The sequence below is a fragment of the Sturnus vulgaris genome, chromosome 7 (assembly GCF_052056855.1).
Source record: "Sturnus vulgaris isolate bStuVul1 chromosome 7, bStuVul1.hap1, whole genome shotgun sequence".
Classification (NCBI taxonomy): domain Eukaryota; kingdom Metazoa; phylum Chordata; class Aves; order Passeriformes; family Sturnidae; genus Sturnus; species Sturnus vulgaris.
This window is the reverse complement of record NC_142249.1, coordinates 13,264,182-13,280,734: the sequence shown is the minus strand read 5'-3', so window position 1 is coordinate 13,280,734 and position 16,553 is coordinate 13,264,182. Positions and strand designations below refer to the sequence as shown.

The 16,553-nt window shown below is 39.9% G+C and overlaps 1 protein-coding gene across 11 annotated transcripts in view; it reads left to right on the top strand.

The window, feature by feature from the left end:
• ANKRD44 (ankyrin repeat domain 44) overlaps positions 1-16,553 on the top strand; it is a 130,101-nt gene that overhangs the window by 99,261 nt on the left and 14,287 nt on the right. For 6 of the 11 annotated variants that reach the window (XM_088167818.1, XM_088167812.1, XM_088167811.1 and 3 more), the window contains exons 17-19: positions 10,271-10,342; positions 11,795-11,996; positions 15,756-15,834. In XM_088167818.1, coding sequence (XP_088023944.1) covers positions 10,271-10,342; positions 11,795-11,996; positions 15,756-15,834 — 353 coding nt within the window. Of the gene's footprint in view, positions 1-4,631; positions 4,659-10,270; positions 10,343-11,794; positions 11,997-15,755; positions 15,835-16,553 lie in introns of all 11 variants that reach the window. The other 5 variants (XM_088167810.1, XM_088167809.1, XM_088167816.1 and 2 more) reach the window with 1 other exon arrangement.

Here is a 16,553-nt window from a genome sequence, read left to right as displayed (position 1 = left end):
GCCTGGTTCACCTGGCACTTTATCTGACTTGCATATTGAGGGAGTAAATCACTTCCTTCATACCTGCAGTTTCTTTTTTGTCTCTGGTGAAACAATAGCAACACTGATAAAGTTACCATAATCAAGATCAACCTTATATGGAAAGCAGCTGAGAATTTTTATTTTATTTTATTTTCGTAATATTCTGGGTCTAAGTGAGTAGTAATTGCATCTTCTAAGAAGCCAAAAATTTTTAGCTAAACGTTGGATTTGGGAGATGTATAGAATGTATTTATAGATGTGTGTGTCTTGTTAAAGTGTCACAAAGGTGAGTGTTAATTGCTTGATATGCAGTGATGATCCAAAATTATACATATAAATATGTATTTTTACTATATACATTATACATACACTATAATATATATAATATATATTACATGTAAATTGACTTTAATTGCTTCCAAAAAATAAGCTCCAGTTGGAAAATTGAACAGATATTCATGATTTAGTAAGAACACTGTGTGCTGTTTAGTGTTACATGTTGTTTGGTTTTTCCCTTCTCTGTTGAAGAGTCAAGTATTTAGTTATTGAGAAGGAGCTCTGCACAGCACATGCTGCTGTCACACCACATGTGTCACAACAGGAAAATGCTGCAGCTGGTTCCAGCAGCTTGGAAACCTGGGGCAGTAACTCCTCCAGGGCAGGCCTGGGGCAGAATCTCAGATGGGGTGTTAAGCATTTTTAGCTCCCACCTGCAAGCATGTATATTTAGGACAGTTAAAATAGCACTGCCTCTTTGTTGCTTGTGGCAGTGAGTTTGGCCTTGCCTTCTCCTAGCACTGATCTTTGGTGGCTCTGCCCTTGGGGATGGAGGGGGAGCATCCTCACTGGGGATTCTCTTTCAGCCTCTGTGTCCTAGTCCTGTGTGCTGTGAGGCACGGATTGGGCACGGAGCAAGGTCCCCTGTCTTTCTGTACTTGTTGCTGGGCACATTTGCTGCACACATCAGTTACAGGCAATGACCTGCTGTCGAATCCTGGCATTGCTTAGACTGGGCAGACAAAAGGAAGGGCTGGGAATGCAGTGCATGTCAGAGGTGCTGGTTTTCTTTTAATTTGGAGGGGTGAAATGCAAACTACGGGCCAGAGCAGTGCAGAAAGTGGTCTATATTCAGGCAGAAAAACTCCATGTTTTTCCCTGCCAGTCTTCCTGTATTTGTGACTATAGCTGCAGTATGGAAACCCAAGGTCAAGCATCATTTACAGAGTTGGAATGACACAGTTCTTCTGTGTACAGTGGAGAGAAACAACTGCCATGAATCTTAGTCCTCTGCATGCACAGGCCCACGGTTGTGTGCTAGGGTACCAGCCTGAAAGTTTTGTGGACCATGTGTTTGGAGGGTAGCAGGCATGTCATTTTCTCTCTGGAATACAAAGGCTAAACGTGTCAGAAAGCATTTGTGCTCATCCAGCAGTTACCAGGTTCATCTTTGCACCCAGTGTCAGAAGAAGCTGACTCAGTATTTTTGTCATGAGTTACCAAGTCCTGAGTTTAACAGCTTTACATTTGATAACTCTTAAGTAGTTGGTACAGGCACCACCATTACACTGATTTCTTTGCAATGCTGGGATTCAGGATGGCAGAAGGGCTGAAAGCAAAGTCAGGCAGGATTATGTAAATAAACCATTATTTCCATATGTTCCAGAATATGTCAAATGTATAAAAGACCTTGTAAGATTGTTTTTTATTTGCCTTCCCCCCGTGTTTTTTTTGTTTTGTTTTGTTTTGAATCAGGTATCTAAGAGAGCTTATTTCGAAATAAATGTTCACTTCAAAAAGTAACTCCAAAGAAAAAGGTGTAGTATCCAGTGGGGTTTCCTTCACTGGGCAATTTGGTCTGTGCTTTGAGCACCACAATTTCTCAGCATTATAAAATATTTGCACGTTTGAATGCAGTTTAGGGAAAGGCTGGTTTATCTGTGGAAACATATTTTCATTCTTTGACTTTTATGTTTACTGTGAGCTCAGTACCTTGGCTGGAACTTAGCTACATTTCTTTGTGGGGAGGTATTAGGAAAAATAAGAATTAGGAGTGAAAAGATCATATCTTTGACATTCAAAAAAATTGTGTTTTGTGTGTTCAACCACAGAGCTCAACTAGAGCAGCTTTTTTCCCTGGAGGGCCTTTAGGTTGTCTGGAACATTGGTGGGGTAGTTGCCCTGCAGTGAATGATGTGATGTTGCTAATAAGAGAAGAGTGGAAGCTGATTGCTCAGTTGTTTCTCCATCTGAAGGGAGCCATTCCTGAAGGCTGAATGGTGGGCATGTGTGCTTGCAAACCACTGAAACTCCCACCTGCCTTCCTGCTTCTAGAAATAACTTCAGGTTTGTTTAGGCTGGGGCTGACTTTGCTGTTGGCAGTCAGTGATACCAGTCATGACTGCTACCTGGTATTTTAGAGCTGATCACATCACCAAACTCCTGTGAAAAAAAGAAAACTGTTATGGATTTTTTTTTCCATTGAAATGATCTCTTATCACAAGATCTTTATTGGTGTGAAAGAAGTGGAATTTAAATTGTAATCTCACATTAAAATTCTGTCTGGAGAGACAGTCAAGAACTTTGTGCTGATAAAAACAGGTTTCTGTGCAATGCTAGGCCAAACAGAATTAAATGCGTCTCTTCTAGTGAAATCTCTTCTCTGGCTGTAAGAATTGATGGATACTTTTTCTTTTAATCTGCTCCTCTCTTTATTCCATCAGCAAATGTAATTCCCTCTTTGACTAATAGAAATTGAATGATCACAGAGGCTAAATCATTTGAGGAAGGGAGGAGAACATGGTTTAACCAAAAGCTGTGCCCAGAAGAAAAGGCAAATAAATCCCTTTGTGTGTGTTGGGGAGCAGAGGCAGAGGGAGGTGTCTGGCCAGCACAAGGCCATGCTGAGAATGGAGAGGCTGGAGAACATTTCTGATCAGAGCAGCTCTGCACTGCAAGGCACATGAGCCATGCCTTCAAACACTTGGTGGTTCCTAAACCTGTGGAGAAATTGAAATCACAGACTCCATAAATCTTCGATGTGGCTGCTGCTAATTACCTGTCTCCTATCAATACAAATGTGTCCATTCATCCATCTGAGAGCAGGACACTGATAATTATTGCTGGGTGAATCACAGCAGTGGCTGGGATAGGTGTTAAAAATCATTTTTCCACATGGGGGTCTGGCTTGGATGCTTGTCCAGTGGCAGCCCCATGGTCTCTCTCTGACCCAGATGTCTTTATTTGGGGGATACAGCTTGTGTTTTCTCCTTCATAATTGCCTGTTTGTCTCCACCACCAACACCCTCTTTCTTAAAGGGAGCATTTTGTCTGAGGGGCAGCAGTGTCTTGTGTCTATGAGAGCTTTTCCCACATGGAGCAGAGGAGCACAAAGTCATTAACATAAGTGGTTCTAAAAAGAAGAACAACTTAGGAACTTCATGCTCGAAAATAATTTTAATACACCTAATTCATCTGTCAGTTGTAGAATCCCCCAAATCATGGTAGACTGATTTAATTGGTTTTGATGTTAGCATTTGTGCAATATGTATGCACTGTTTAAATAATCAATAGGAGCCCATATATGCTAGATACACTGATGTAAGTTTGTTTATAGAAGTGCAATTTGGCTTAGATTTTATGTTCTGGAAACTAGATAATTTGGATTCTAAAAATGTTCTCTAAAAACCTAATGCTGCCTAGGAAATCAATGAGGGCAGGAATTTACCTTTTGCCCTGGCACTCTGCTGGCACTTTGCCTTGTAGGATAGAGAATTGCTTAGCATCTCTGGGGTTTATTTCTGTCTCTCTGACACATCTTGTCTTTTTTTGGTCTCTATTTTTTTTTTCCCGGGGTGGAGAAGCAAGACACTTAAATCTGCTTTCTTCTGACAGAGAACAACAAGGCCACTGCAGAACTTCAGGAGACATTTTTCCTTCAGTTAGGAAAGAGATCATGGACTTCTGCTGTTGCCTTAAATACCTTTCTGTGTATCTGTGTGCGTGGTGTTTAAATGTTACGTGTGAAGAATATCTGGCTCCCTCAAATCTACTGAATGCAAAGAAAAGAGCATTTGATCATGGCATATTGCATTGCACTGCAGTATTAGGCTCTTAGGGCTGTGGTCACTGGGATTTTAGGGATGCAGTCAGGTTTATTTATCCAAGGCAAGATGTTTGCCTGCATGAGCAGACTTTTAAAAAAAGTGCCACTGATTTATTGGTGTTTGTCGGTTTACAAAGCAATCTGACTTCATTAAGCAAAGCCTCCCACAGTGTGTGTGTGTTACATATCTGTTGATCTGTGTTTTGTCAATTGAGGAGATTGATCTTAAACATTCTCATTATTCTCCTCTTTTTCTTCCTGCCTATGAAGTAAAGTAACTGATATCTACCTGCAGTGGCTGTGCTGTCATTGCTCCAGGAATATTTCCTCTGGGTGTGGACAGTGGAGGGGTGGGGCACGCAGGGTCAGGTCCGTGATTCTGTTCATGCACTGCTTTCAATGCAGTTATTGTACAGGAAAAATAAACCAGGAAACATTTTCAGATTACCATTACACTTGAGTGTTTCTGTCTTTAATTATTTTAATTCTAATTGACATTTTTAATTAGATTGGAAGCAAAACTCCATTGGATATAGTGAGTAAATGAAAAGCCATTGCATGTTGTGTATTTTTATTTAAACTACTTAGTATTTTGCAAATCCTTGTATTCACTCTGGTAAAGCCTGAGGAAGAAGAATCACGACTCTTAACCAGCATGCCATGCACCTGAAGCAATTGCATGTGTGCTGCTTCTGCTTCCATTGGAATTCCTTCTTCCTGCTGCTTGCAGGCTCCAGCTTTGCTCAGGGCTGTTGCTTCTCCTCAGTCAGTCTTAGGAGCTGTGAGTCCAGTGCACGTACCTGGCTGGCATGACACTTCCCTGGATGTTCAAGTAACTTTGCATTTGGTAATGTGAAATGGAACCACACTTGTCTGTTTTCTGGAAGTTTGTGGCCAATTTTAAAGTGTTTCGGAGAAGAAATGTAAATTATGTGGCTTCAAGTGAGCTTGAATTTAAAAAGTACTTGTGTGTGTTTCAGAGTAGAGGCTCAAATGAGAGGAGAGTAGCAAAAATAACACTGAAATGCACCTTTTAAAAATCGACTGTCACTGTATTTCACCAGTCCTCAAGTTTTCTATCTAAAGAGGAAACTTCTAAGGATGATAGTTTCTCTAAATATAAACCTTCCTATACCTTTTTCACACCTGTATGATTTGCAAAAGTTTCTTTGGTTAAGAGAGTCCTTAAAGCAAAGCATGAGGTTTTACAGAACCTCTGAGGTAGAATTTCTGGCCAGAAAGACTCATGATATATGTGATTTGAGTGTGAAAGTCCCAGGTTCAAATCTCTGCTTGGCTGACAAGGAATTGGACTTCTACATCCCAAGGTGTAACCAATATATTACACAGGCTGGTACTGGGGGTGATCTCTCACTCTCATTTGGAGCTGTTCTGCATTGTTTAAATACTCACTGGGTGACAATCACCTGTGTCTATGTCCCACTGAGTGTGGCACTCCTGTGGCTTAACGTGAAGTGATTTTGTATGGAGTGGAAGGGCTCCAACAGAAGATCAGTGCCCCAGCTGAGAACAGCCTGGGGCCTGCTCGAGTTTCAGATTTAGATATGTTTAAAGACCTGAACACTGTTCTCTGACATGCCAGGTAAGTGTCCTGTTTGCATGGTGGTGACTGTTCTGGTGGGTATTGGATACTTAAACTTTGTACTGGAGGAGTTGCACAGAGCTAACAACACATCACTTCAGGCTCAGTCAGCCTAAGCTCTTGTGAAAATACTTCTTGCTTAAGTTAATTCAACTTCACCCATATCTGTCCATGTGAGTGAAATCGATGTCAGTACTGATGAATTGGATTTTTAAAGCCTGATCTTTCGAAAACATCAGCACTAGGTTAAGAGGCATATTGGTTTTAACCTGATCAAATTAAAATAATTTGATTGTGTGTATTTATGAATATGGAGAGAGCTTACAGAATTACTTGTTCCCCTGAGGATATGTTTGTGCCACTTCACCTTTGAATTTTTCATCAGTCAGGAACAATTCTGAGATTTTAAAATGTGCTTTCCTGATTGAGATAAAGTAGTACAGAGGTTCATTTTACTGCTCCTTTCTATATCATCAGAAACAACTGATGAGGTTTTTCAATCTTGTGCTGGTTACTTGCTGGAAAAGCCTTTGTTTAAAAGAAGCTGCTGGTGGCATATTTTCCCAGAGCAGAGACAATTATCTGTTGCAATTTATCAGGAAATACGAGATGCAAAGTGACACCTAGCTCATATATTTGTATTCAGCTCTGAAAGTGACATTAAAAATCGTGACTTATTGCCACTTCTGAATGACCTTGTAAGTGATCAGCAGCATCGCTGCATAATCGTTGCAGAGAGCAGTGTCCAACTATTTCTCTTGTCTTTATTGCCATTTAATCAGCTCTTCACATGCGTGGACATTTCTGAGCACTGTTAAGTTAATAACTTTTCAGAGTAAAGGCCATTTTTAGAATATTCACAGGCAATCTAACGCTTTGCCATTGTACAATTAGCATGAATAGCACCAAACTGCAGGGGTTGACCAGCAGTGCTGTCAGTGTGTGTGTTGGAATGTCAAAGCTGCCTTAATAAAACAGTAAAATTCTCCAAGAAAAGTCTCTTTAACTGCAGTTAAACCTGGGACATAACTAATGGGAGTGCACTGAAATGGCTGTGCCTGGAGGTGCCTGTGCATGATGGCTTGGACAGGATCACACATTCTGTTCTCTTTCAGGGTTTGAGATAGTGCCCATCGTTTACTGTCTATGGTTTGAAGTTTCTTTTGACTCTTGCTTTGAAAAGCATACTTTAAACCTTTTATGCATGATGAAAGTATTCTCTCTTTTTCTGCTTAATGGTAATTTAAAATTACTGATGTGCTCCATGAAGCTGCTTTTTTATTTTATTTCTTTCCTTTTTAAACCAGAGCTGAATTTTAGAATATATTATAGTCTATGAGGACAATCATAGGAAGTATCCTGGCTCACTAACTGGCATATCTGAATGCCCTGAAAATGAAGGGGGGAACCTACACTGTATCCTGCTATATAGTCATTTATTATACCCACAGAATAAAAACAAGCAGTAAATCCTCTTATGCCTGTAAAAATACCCTTACTGCACAAATGAGATGGTGAGAACTGTAAAAAAAAAGTTATCTTCATGCTGAACTGGGGAGGAGAGTTTATAATAGTAACTTTGTAGTGCTGTTAGTTTGTTAGACTAGAACTGAATAATTGATGCTTTATCTTAGACTGCATCTCCCAAAGCATTCACGTTCCTGTTTCTGAGTCTGAAGAAGACTTCACAAAATAATTACTTACAGTGTTAAATGGTGCTGTCATGGGAAGTGAAAAGGCCATGCTGGGCATTCCCAAGAGGCAGAGAGAGAAGAAGGGTACCCTTGCCTTTAGAAAGATTCTGACCTGCCCACACAGAAGAGCCCCCTCAGTTTCACATGCTGGGTCTTTGCACATCCACCTAAAATCTGCAGCTGTCAATACAGAGAAATGCAATCTGCTACAAGGCAAACTTTAAAGTCTTAAAAGAATAAGAAATGCCATATGCTGAGACAATCTCCAGTCAGCCACCAGTAACCATAAACTTTTGGCAATTCATGCTTATTTGTCTGTCCTTGGTGGAATGCAGCTTCACAGGCAGGTATGGATTGCAGCACAGCAGACACTCTTGGATTACTCTGTGAGCTCTGTGGGATTTAAGCTTCCATAGCTGCCAGGACAAATGATTCTGAATGATAAATTTACTTTTTTAAAAACAGATGCAACCGTGGATAGCTTCTTCCAAGTATAATGGAACTAGAGTCCACCAAGGACACACTGTTCTATGTTATTTAGGAAGTACATGCAAATTACTATAAAGGCATCCACAGAACCATAGAAACACTGGTAAAACTGGAGAATTACTTGGTGACTTGGACTTGGTATTTTTTTATCTCTTTGTACATTATGCTTATCATTCAAGTGACTTAATTGTTAGAAAACAATGCTTGACAAGGAAGGCCAAAAAATTATTAGTGCTGTCTTTTATCTTCCTCTTCTTGTTCTCCTTTATAATTTCCCCTCTTGCAGTGTATGACTGTTTCTGAGAGCTACCAGGTTTGCCATCAAATTCGTGTTTGCACTTGACTTTATGATGGAGATATTCAGCCTTATGACTAATAAGCTCATTAAGCCAGGTCTGCACCAGCCTAAGCTGCTTTGACTCTAAGCCATGGAGATGCCTTTTGTGAGGGGCTCTCCAATCCCACAATTTGTGCCTTTAGAGCCTTAATTTTGTCAATTTTCTGTGTGGTTTTTTTTCATCTATTTGAAAGGCAATTATCTGCCTTGTTCCAGGAGACTTTTGGAGCCTTCTGACAGGTGAAGGGAAGTATTTACTTGTTATGATTTTGATCCTGGAATTTCAACGTGTGATGATAAATGTAATTAAAAATTATTAAATTAGTCTGCTGTGCTGGCCTCATGGACACAGACTAAAGCCAGTATCAGGTAGGCAGGGGGACAGGCTTAGTGCTTGGGTTTGTTTGGTGGGATATTTTAGCTTGTTTATTCACTAGAGAAAATCAGATGCATTTGTGTATTCAGAGCTGGCTACTGCTTCATCCTGTTCACAGCTCTGTTATATAAGAGAACAGTATTTTAACTGGAGGTGGTTCCACATGGCAACACCAAATGCATTTCTTAACTCTGCCCAAAACCTACCAAGAAACTGGTGGAAGACTTGATTTATTTTTTCTTCCTCTTAGCTCCAGGGAAGTGTTAAAATTTGCATTACCTGTTAGTACACACACCTACTTGCTTATGACTGGTATTTTTATCAATACATAGTCTTGACATATTGCTAGGCACAAAATACACAAGTAAATTAAATTACTGCTTAATTTTCTAGCTTTTTCATAGGATTCAGATTACTGTCCTTGTTGAATAAGAGATTTGTAACCTTATGCATTATTAAGGGTAATTTTTATTCCAGTTTGATTTTTGCATAAATTTGTCATTGATAGAGGTCTATTGCAGACTAAGCTGTTATACCAAAGGTTCAGGCCTACACCAGTGGTTAGGAATATCATCTTGCAGCACAGGCAAGCCCCCTGTAGCCTTTCATGGTCTTTTTGAAGAATTTTCCATGTTGTCATAGCCTAAAATTGTCCAGATTGTCACAAAAACTTACTTCCTTTCTTCTTTTTCGGTTTTTTAATTAATTCTTTACTATCTTAAAAAACAAAACCAAATCAGCCAACCAGCCAACAAAGACTGAAAAATTTACTTTAGCCTTAGAAACATTACAAGTCAGTTTTAGTTGACTCTCATGCATTTCTTTCTTTTAGAGTCTCCCATTGCTGATTTTCTGTAAAATGCTAATTTCCAGTCCCAAAGGCTTTTGGAGACTAACTCTGAGTCATCATTAAGCACAAGGCCATGCACATGAACAGTGCCACTCAACAAATGTTGCATTGTCACTAGCATTGTCGACACTGTGTACGATTTTCTTTGCAGTCTCAGCTGGATAAGTTGTCAGGGTTCATGTCCTGTTGGGGAGTGGTGATTTTCCTTAGCTCCTCTGTCTAGGTGGATGGAAATGTCCTTGGGTTTAAGCCATAAAATGAAGAGAATTATCCAAATTTTTTACTAGATATTACTGGATGCTTGTAAGAGTTCAGAGACATGATGCATTTTGGAAGACTGTCATTGTAGGAGCAGATTGTTCTTTCTGTCAATTTTATAATTTTTCAATGATTCACAGCTCAGTTATAATTATTCCCAGTGCTAATTATGTGTCAGAATTACCCAAAACACTGTGTCAGACATGGCTTGCATATGCATGTAATCATGAAACTGAGCTTTCTCCAGTGTAAATTTACTGAGGGCTCTATTCCAGAAATCCATTGTTTTAAGGGCTCCTTTCTCACCCAAGCAGGGCCCAGGATTTAATGGAAACTAATTAATCAGGATAAGGATATTCATGACAAGCTTTTAAACTGGTTTTATAGCTTTACCCTGTGCAGAAAAGCTTGAAAATACTTTGCAGTCCTTCAATATATTGTGGCCAAAATACATCTTTGCTGATTTATAGATTTATAGTCCATGAACATTTATCCTGTCTCATGTAAAAATGTTTTAAGACTTTATTTTTTTCTTCCCAGCTTCTGGAGAAAACAAACAATATGTTTGAGGAATCTGATTCTGCAGCTACAAAAAGTCCTTTGCATTTAGCTGTAAGTATGAGATGTGTAGAGCATTTGATCAGTATCTCCTAGAAGAGTTCCTTAATCTCTGTCTTTGAAGCAAGTTTAACTGTAGGCTTGTTTTGAAAAAGCTGGGAAGGGATGTAGGCCTAGATGTAACAAAGCCAGTTTCTGGGCTGGAATTGTTAATTAAATTTTAGGCAGTTGAAGCTCTTGGCTCTTTCTGCTTGAACACTTGGGTAAGAAGATGACACAGACACTGAAGTGACATTAAATGGAAATTCACACTTGTATTTAGGATTAGTTTATAAATATGGGGCCAAAGCTTGAGCCTAGGATTTGATCATGGAATGAGATTCTCTGATGTTCTGGTGGAGGGGTGCAGTGGAGATGTTTGGTACATAGCAGGGTTTGGGAAAGCTTTTAAAGCCCAGCAGTCCCCTGTGAGAATGCTATGGAGACTGGCATATCACAACAGGAGCCAGCAGAGGTGGCCTCAGAGATAACAATTGCTCCCCTCTCCCAAGAGCTCAAGATTCATGATTCCTCTTCCCAGTTTTCGTGTGCAGAATCACAGAATATCTGAGGTTGACATTGACCTCTGGAGATCGAGTCCCACCTCTGTGGTAAAAGCAGAATCAGCTAAAGCAGATTTTTTCAGGGCTGTGACCCATCACATTTTGAATGTCTTTAGGCATGGAGAGTTCACAGCTTCAACTCTCATAATACTAACATACAACTGTGTGTAAATAAAAAGGATGCTCTGAGTATGACAGTGAGGAGAGGAGGGCAGACCCTACAAAGCTGAACACAATATTTCCAATTTCTGGCACTGTCCACTGGGTTTTTCCAATGCCACCTGAGTTTGTGCTGCTGGCCCCAGTGTGGCAGTAGGTCTGGAAATGCATCTGCTTGTCCACTGTAGTTGTTCTACCAAATGATTCTGCTGACAGGAATTCCCCATGAAGCATCAGCTGTAAACAGCAGGTCAAGTTTGTCTTTATATTTGCACAAAAATCTGGTTTGAGAATCGCTTTTGTTTTGTTGGAAACCAGCACGTGCTGAATTCAGCACCAGTTAGGTGATAATCCATGGATCCCTCTAGTTGAATCTAGTTTCTGAAGGAAACATTTCCCTGTCAGATACTGTAGCATGTGAAAAAATTAATTGCTGATTGACCTGTGCTGGCTTGGCAAATTATTGCCTGAACTTTCCTCACTTTGGGTTGTATTAGAAGGTTAGAGCAAATCAAGAATCGTAATTTCTTTTCCTAAACACCAGGAATATTTTTAGTTTCTTGGGTACAGTGTAATTTGGAAAAATCCTTTCAGGTTGAAGAGAGAGTCATAAGGAATCAAGAAAACAGTGATTTCTGTTGTGTTTAGGAGACACTAAAAGGGATGGATTTTATTCACAATTTATGGGAAAGGTCTTTGAAAGACAGGAGTTGTGTTCTTTACATGACACATTTCATAATTCCAGGCCTATAATGGTCATCATCAAGCTCTGGAGGTGCTTCTCCAGTCTCTGGTCGATCTGGATATTAAGGATGAGAAGGGACGCACTGCTCTGGACTTGGCTGCCTTCAGAGGACATGCAGAGTGTGTGGAAGCTCTCATCAGCCAGGGTGCTTCTGTCACTGTAAAGGACAATGTCACCAAAAGGACCCCCCTCCATGCCTCAGGTGAGTGTGATCCTGTGCTACCCTTGTGGCATAAACCCTCCCACACCGAAGCAGGTACCTTTACTTACCTGCTGTTGCTATGCACATTTTTCTAAAGGAAAGAACATTCTCACATGTCCCAAGGAGTGATACTCGTTTGCTGATGTTGTACATATAAACACTTTTTCTTCTGTTTCATTCATTTTTTAACTCTATCCCTGTGGTTCAGTCCTCCCTCATACAAAATCCCGTATTTTTTGCACACCACTACTGCTCTGCCCTTACCTGCATTCCTCTCTCTGTTACCACCTCCTCTTCAGGAGGTGTGATGTTTCCCCTCATGACACCTTCTCTTGCTGGTTCTTCAGCCAAATAATCAGGGGTGGAGGGAACACTGGGCCTCACTGCTTCTTCTTTGGAGGAAAGGTTGAAAAATAGATGTGGGCTCTGCTTGGCAATGGAATTATTCTGGTGTTTAAAACTTGCAATCATTTGCAGTGGCAACACCACAGAAATTCACTCTCCTCTTTCAGGCATCCTCCTCCTCCTGAGCCAGCCTGCTCCTTTCCTCATGTGTGGGGTGTTAATTATGTAACATGCAAAATTAGCTGGGAAATGAAGACACTGTCATTTATTTGAAGGTTATTATTTGACATGTACCTGTCAGGTAAATGTGCAGAGATGCCAAAGGGAATGTGTCTCCTCTGCTGCTCCAGGAGGGGCTCCGTACAGGGTAGCAGTGGCCTCTAGTGGGAAGGAAAATTAATACCTCGTGGATAATTAATTCAGGACCAGACTTAGTTGTCTTTCTGCTTATCTTCTAATCTTGCTGAAATGCATATATATTCTGTAGTATCAGTTTATTCTCTGTGTGTGATCATGTTAGTGCAACCTAGAAACAAGAGGTCAAATAGATTTATCAATTTTGTCTGCAGTACTGAAGGAAATGGCTCATAATAGATCCACACTGCATACTAAAAATGCTTCCTGTCTGCTTAAACTTTGCTTCAGAACTCAGCACATTTCTCCCTATGATAAATACTGATGGTTTAATTAGCTGAAATCAATATTAGTGCTACCACAAAACTGAGCTGTGTTGTCAAGAGCTTTCCCTGTAGTTATTTCAAACATACCTTGGGATTCGATGTGAACAGGGTGTGACTTTGTCTGGTATGTCATCACTATAGCAAAGATTTGCAATTATTTTAAAATGTGGTTATAGTGGCATAAGTTGCTAGTTGTCACAACTGAACTGTAAAGGTTCTTCAGTACTGAGAAAAGTGAATGTAACAAAGACATTTTTCTTAGCAGCTCTGACTTAAAATAGGAGCTCTTGAATAAATCTGTTGAGTAAATTGAGTAAATTTGTTGAATAAAGATATTATTTTAATACACACCTTTCTTACCTTCATATAAATTCAGAATGTGTTCCCCCCTTTTCCCTTTTTATTTGTTTTTTAATCACCTCCATCACTGTAGTATTGAGTGCCTTCCATGTGAAACCAGTAGGAAGATTCATTACAGACTTTTCTGGTCCATGATGCTTTTTGCTTTTCAGACTAAAAAACATTCCCAGGCATGCAAATAAATTGTTCTTCAAATTTGCAATGAAGTAAAATAAGTCAGGTATGTGTAAGCCCAACCAAGAAAAAAAGCAAAAAAATTCTACACCCAGGAATGAGATGCAAAAGGGAACATGTACTTCGAGCAGAAGGGAAAGTAATGCACAGATGGGTTGAGTATTTGAACTCCTTTTTAAAGCAAATTCACCACTGTCATGAACTTGAAAGCTTTCAAGTTAGGTGCACTTCAGGTAAATATCCATTAAGACAAGGTTTAGAACCTTGCACTCAAGAGCTTTGTAGAGCTCTGTGGAAATGATCTCTGGAGTGAAGTTTCTACCAGCAGCTCCTCTGGAGAGCCCCTCGCCATGTGCCACTTTCCATGCAGCTGTTCCATAGGGAAGGGCTTTGGTGAGCAGTGTTTTAGCAAGGCTTGGTGCCACCTGCTGGGAACTCAGCCTGCAGCTGCTGCACATTCCCTGGCTTTGTGCTGCAAGTCTGCGAGGGAGGACAAGAGGTGTATTTTGAGAAATCAAACAGAATTCTTGCTGAATTACTCCCTTGAATGCCAGTGTGCATTTGCACACACAAAAGTGAGCACTTGGACATGCAGCACTGTGCACTGGGAAGAAACGTGAAGGTGATGTGTGCCCATCCCCTTAAACTTGTTTGCCCTCATTCCTTCTAATTACACCAGCACAATTGCTGAACACAGAGCTCAGGGGGTTTCAAGTGGTGGATTGGATGATAGGATCCTACACATCTCTGTCAGCAAAGGAATTTGTGACTTGAGTATAGAACTCACTTAATGTAGTTTCTTTTTTCTTTCAGTCCCCATGAAGGAATGGACTTCCTCTGACCTCAATTTCCTTTGCTAAATGATATGTTCCCTGTGTAATTTTATTACCACCAGCCTCTCCTCTGGCTAGCCTGGGGAATCCATTGCAAATGTTCCCCTAGTATTAGTGTTGTGGGTCTGTTGGCAAAACTGACATTCCCTGCAGGGTCTGTAATGCTTAGCAATCACTGGGTCAACTCCTAGGAGTTTCTGGGCGTATCTGTTCTAAAACTCAGTTACCAAAATCATTTTCACACATCTTTGTGAACAAGTTATGATTTCTCTTCCTCCTGCTAGGAGGAAAGAACAGACCTTTATTTCCACACCACCCCCCAGAAAGCCAGTGAATCATCAACCCTGCAGAATTGTTTACATGTTATGTACATGTCATTATTTAGTGGTAAATAACTAAAGATGCCTTTTATTTTTTCTGGATAAATCAACTGAGATTATTTTTGGACGAGTAATTTAAATGTGATGATGTGCACCAGTTTCTCTGCCAGCATGATGTGACATAGGTGGTGTCCAAGGGTTTTGCCTCAGCCCACAGGGTGTAGGCAGTGTGAATGCATGACTTGCTGTAATAAGAACACAACATGTATCTACTGAGCACAGGAATTGTTTTTCAAAGAAGAAAATATCTGTCTCTTAATCCCATGAAAGTCTGAAGCCTTAAAGCCAGCTGACACACAGATGGGGTTCAGTGTCAGGCTCTACAGAATGTAGTAACTCAGAGCTGTTTCCTAGCAGCAGTAAGTTACATAAAAAATCCAAAACAACAAAACCCAAGAAACCCCCAAAATACGTCCCCCCCAGCAAAAACCAAACCGAAGCCCCAAGCACCACCAAATCCAAATGTTCTTGATAAGTCTTATTTTTGATAAAATGGATAAACTCAAAGGGAAATTTAGTCTCTGATGTTATGTGCTTTTATGAATATGACATTTGTATCACTGGTCATTCTTTGCAAATTTTTTTTTTCATAGCAGCACTGAAGTACTCACTTGTACAGTGCACATAAAGCTAAGGAGCCTTGACAATGTACTTCCTACTGTGTTCCAATCTTAGTGCAGAAAACCTTGCCTGCCTGCTCAGTCTGGGGAATTTTGAAATGCTGTCTGCTTTAGTAGAAATCTTCTCAGTAGTGAATATCACAATTTTGTTTTATTCATTTGGGATTTTTGTATCTGAGAGAACTAATACTCATCTTTGTGAGGTCAAGGAAAAAACAACTCACTATTTCACTGGCAGAAGTTCAATGAAAATTGGGGGCATATTGATCTCTTATATGGTAGAGTATTTTCCTTGTTTATTAGGACATTTCTTATTCCTAAGCATTCCAGTGGAAAAGAAATTAACCATAGTTTCTTTCCTTTGTAGTCATTAATGGCCATACACCTTGTTTACGGTTGTTGCTGGAAGTTGCAGACAACCCTGATGTGACAGATGCCAAAGGACAGTAAGTTTTCTTCGTGGGCTTTTTTTTCAGCTCTGTAATTCAAATAGCATCTCATATTTCTCACCAAAAAAATACTTACTTGAAATACTGTATTTCCTGCACTTCTCCTCATAGAATTTGGCAGCGATTACAAAGTACACATTCAGTTGATGTAAGCCATGTGGAAAGGACTAATCATTAATCTTAGCCTCTGCTTCATACTTTAAGAAATATTTTATAAATGTTGAGGGCCAGATTCAATAAAAAATGAACAAGCTCCTGAGATGTTTCTATAGTCTTTTTCTTCCTAAAACATTGTTATTCTAGGGTTTATTTGGTATATTAGACTGGTGCAGTAGGACACAGTGTTTATTTGAGGTGACACATGCATCTGAGATGTCTTTACAAAAACTTTGCTGCTTGTTAAATGGCAGTTATAGAGGGAGAATAAGATATATTTTTAAAGTGAAAATGTGAATGGTTTAAGAAACTCATTTGGGGTGTCTGGAACACATAATGTTGCACATATAATGTCCACACATTTAATTTTAAATGGTATTAGTCTGCCTAAAAATAGATGGAGAATAGATCTCTTGCAGAAACAAATTAAAGATCTGTTAGTCCAAATTTTAGCTTGAATATTTTCCTCATGTCCCTTCATCCCCTTTAAGCAACTGTGCAGCATTTGGGTCATTATCATCTTGGTAACTAGCAGGGACATGCATTCAGAAGACTTGGTG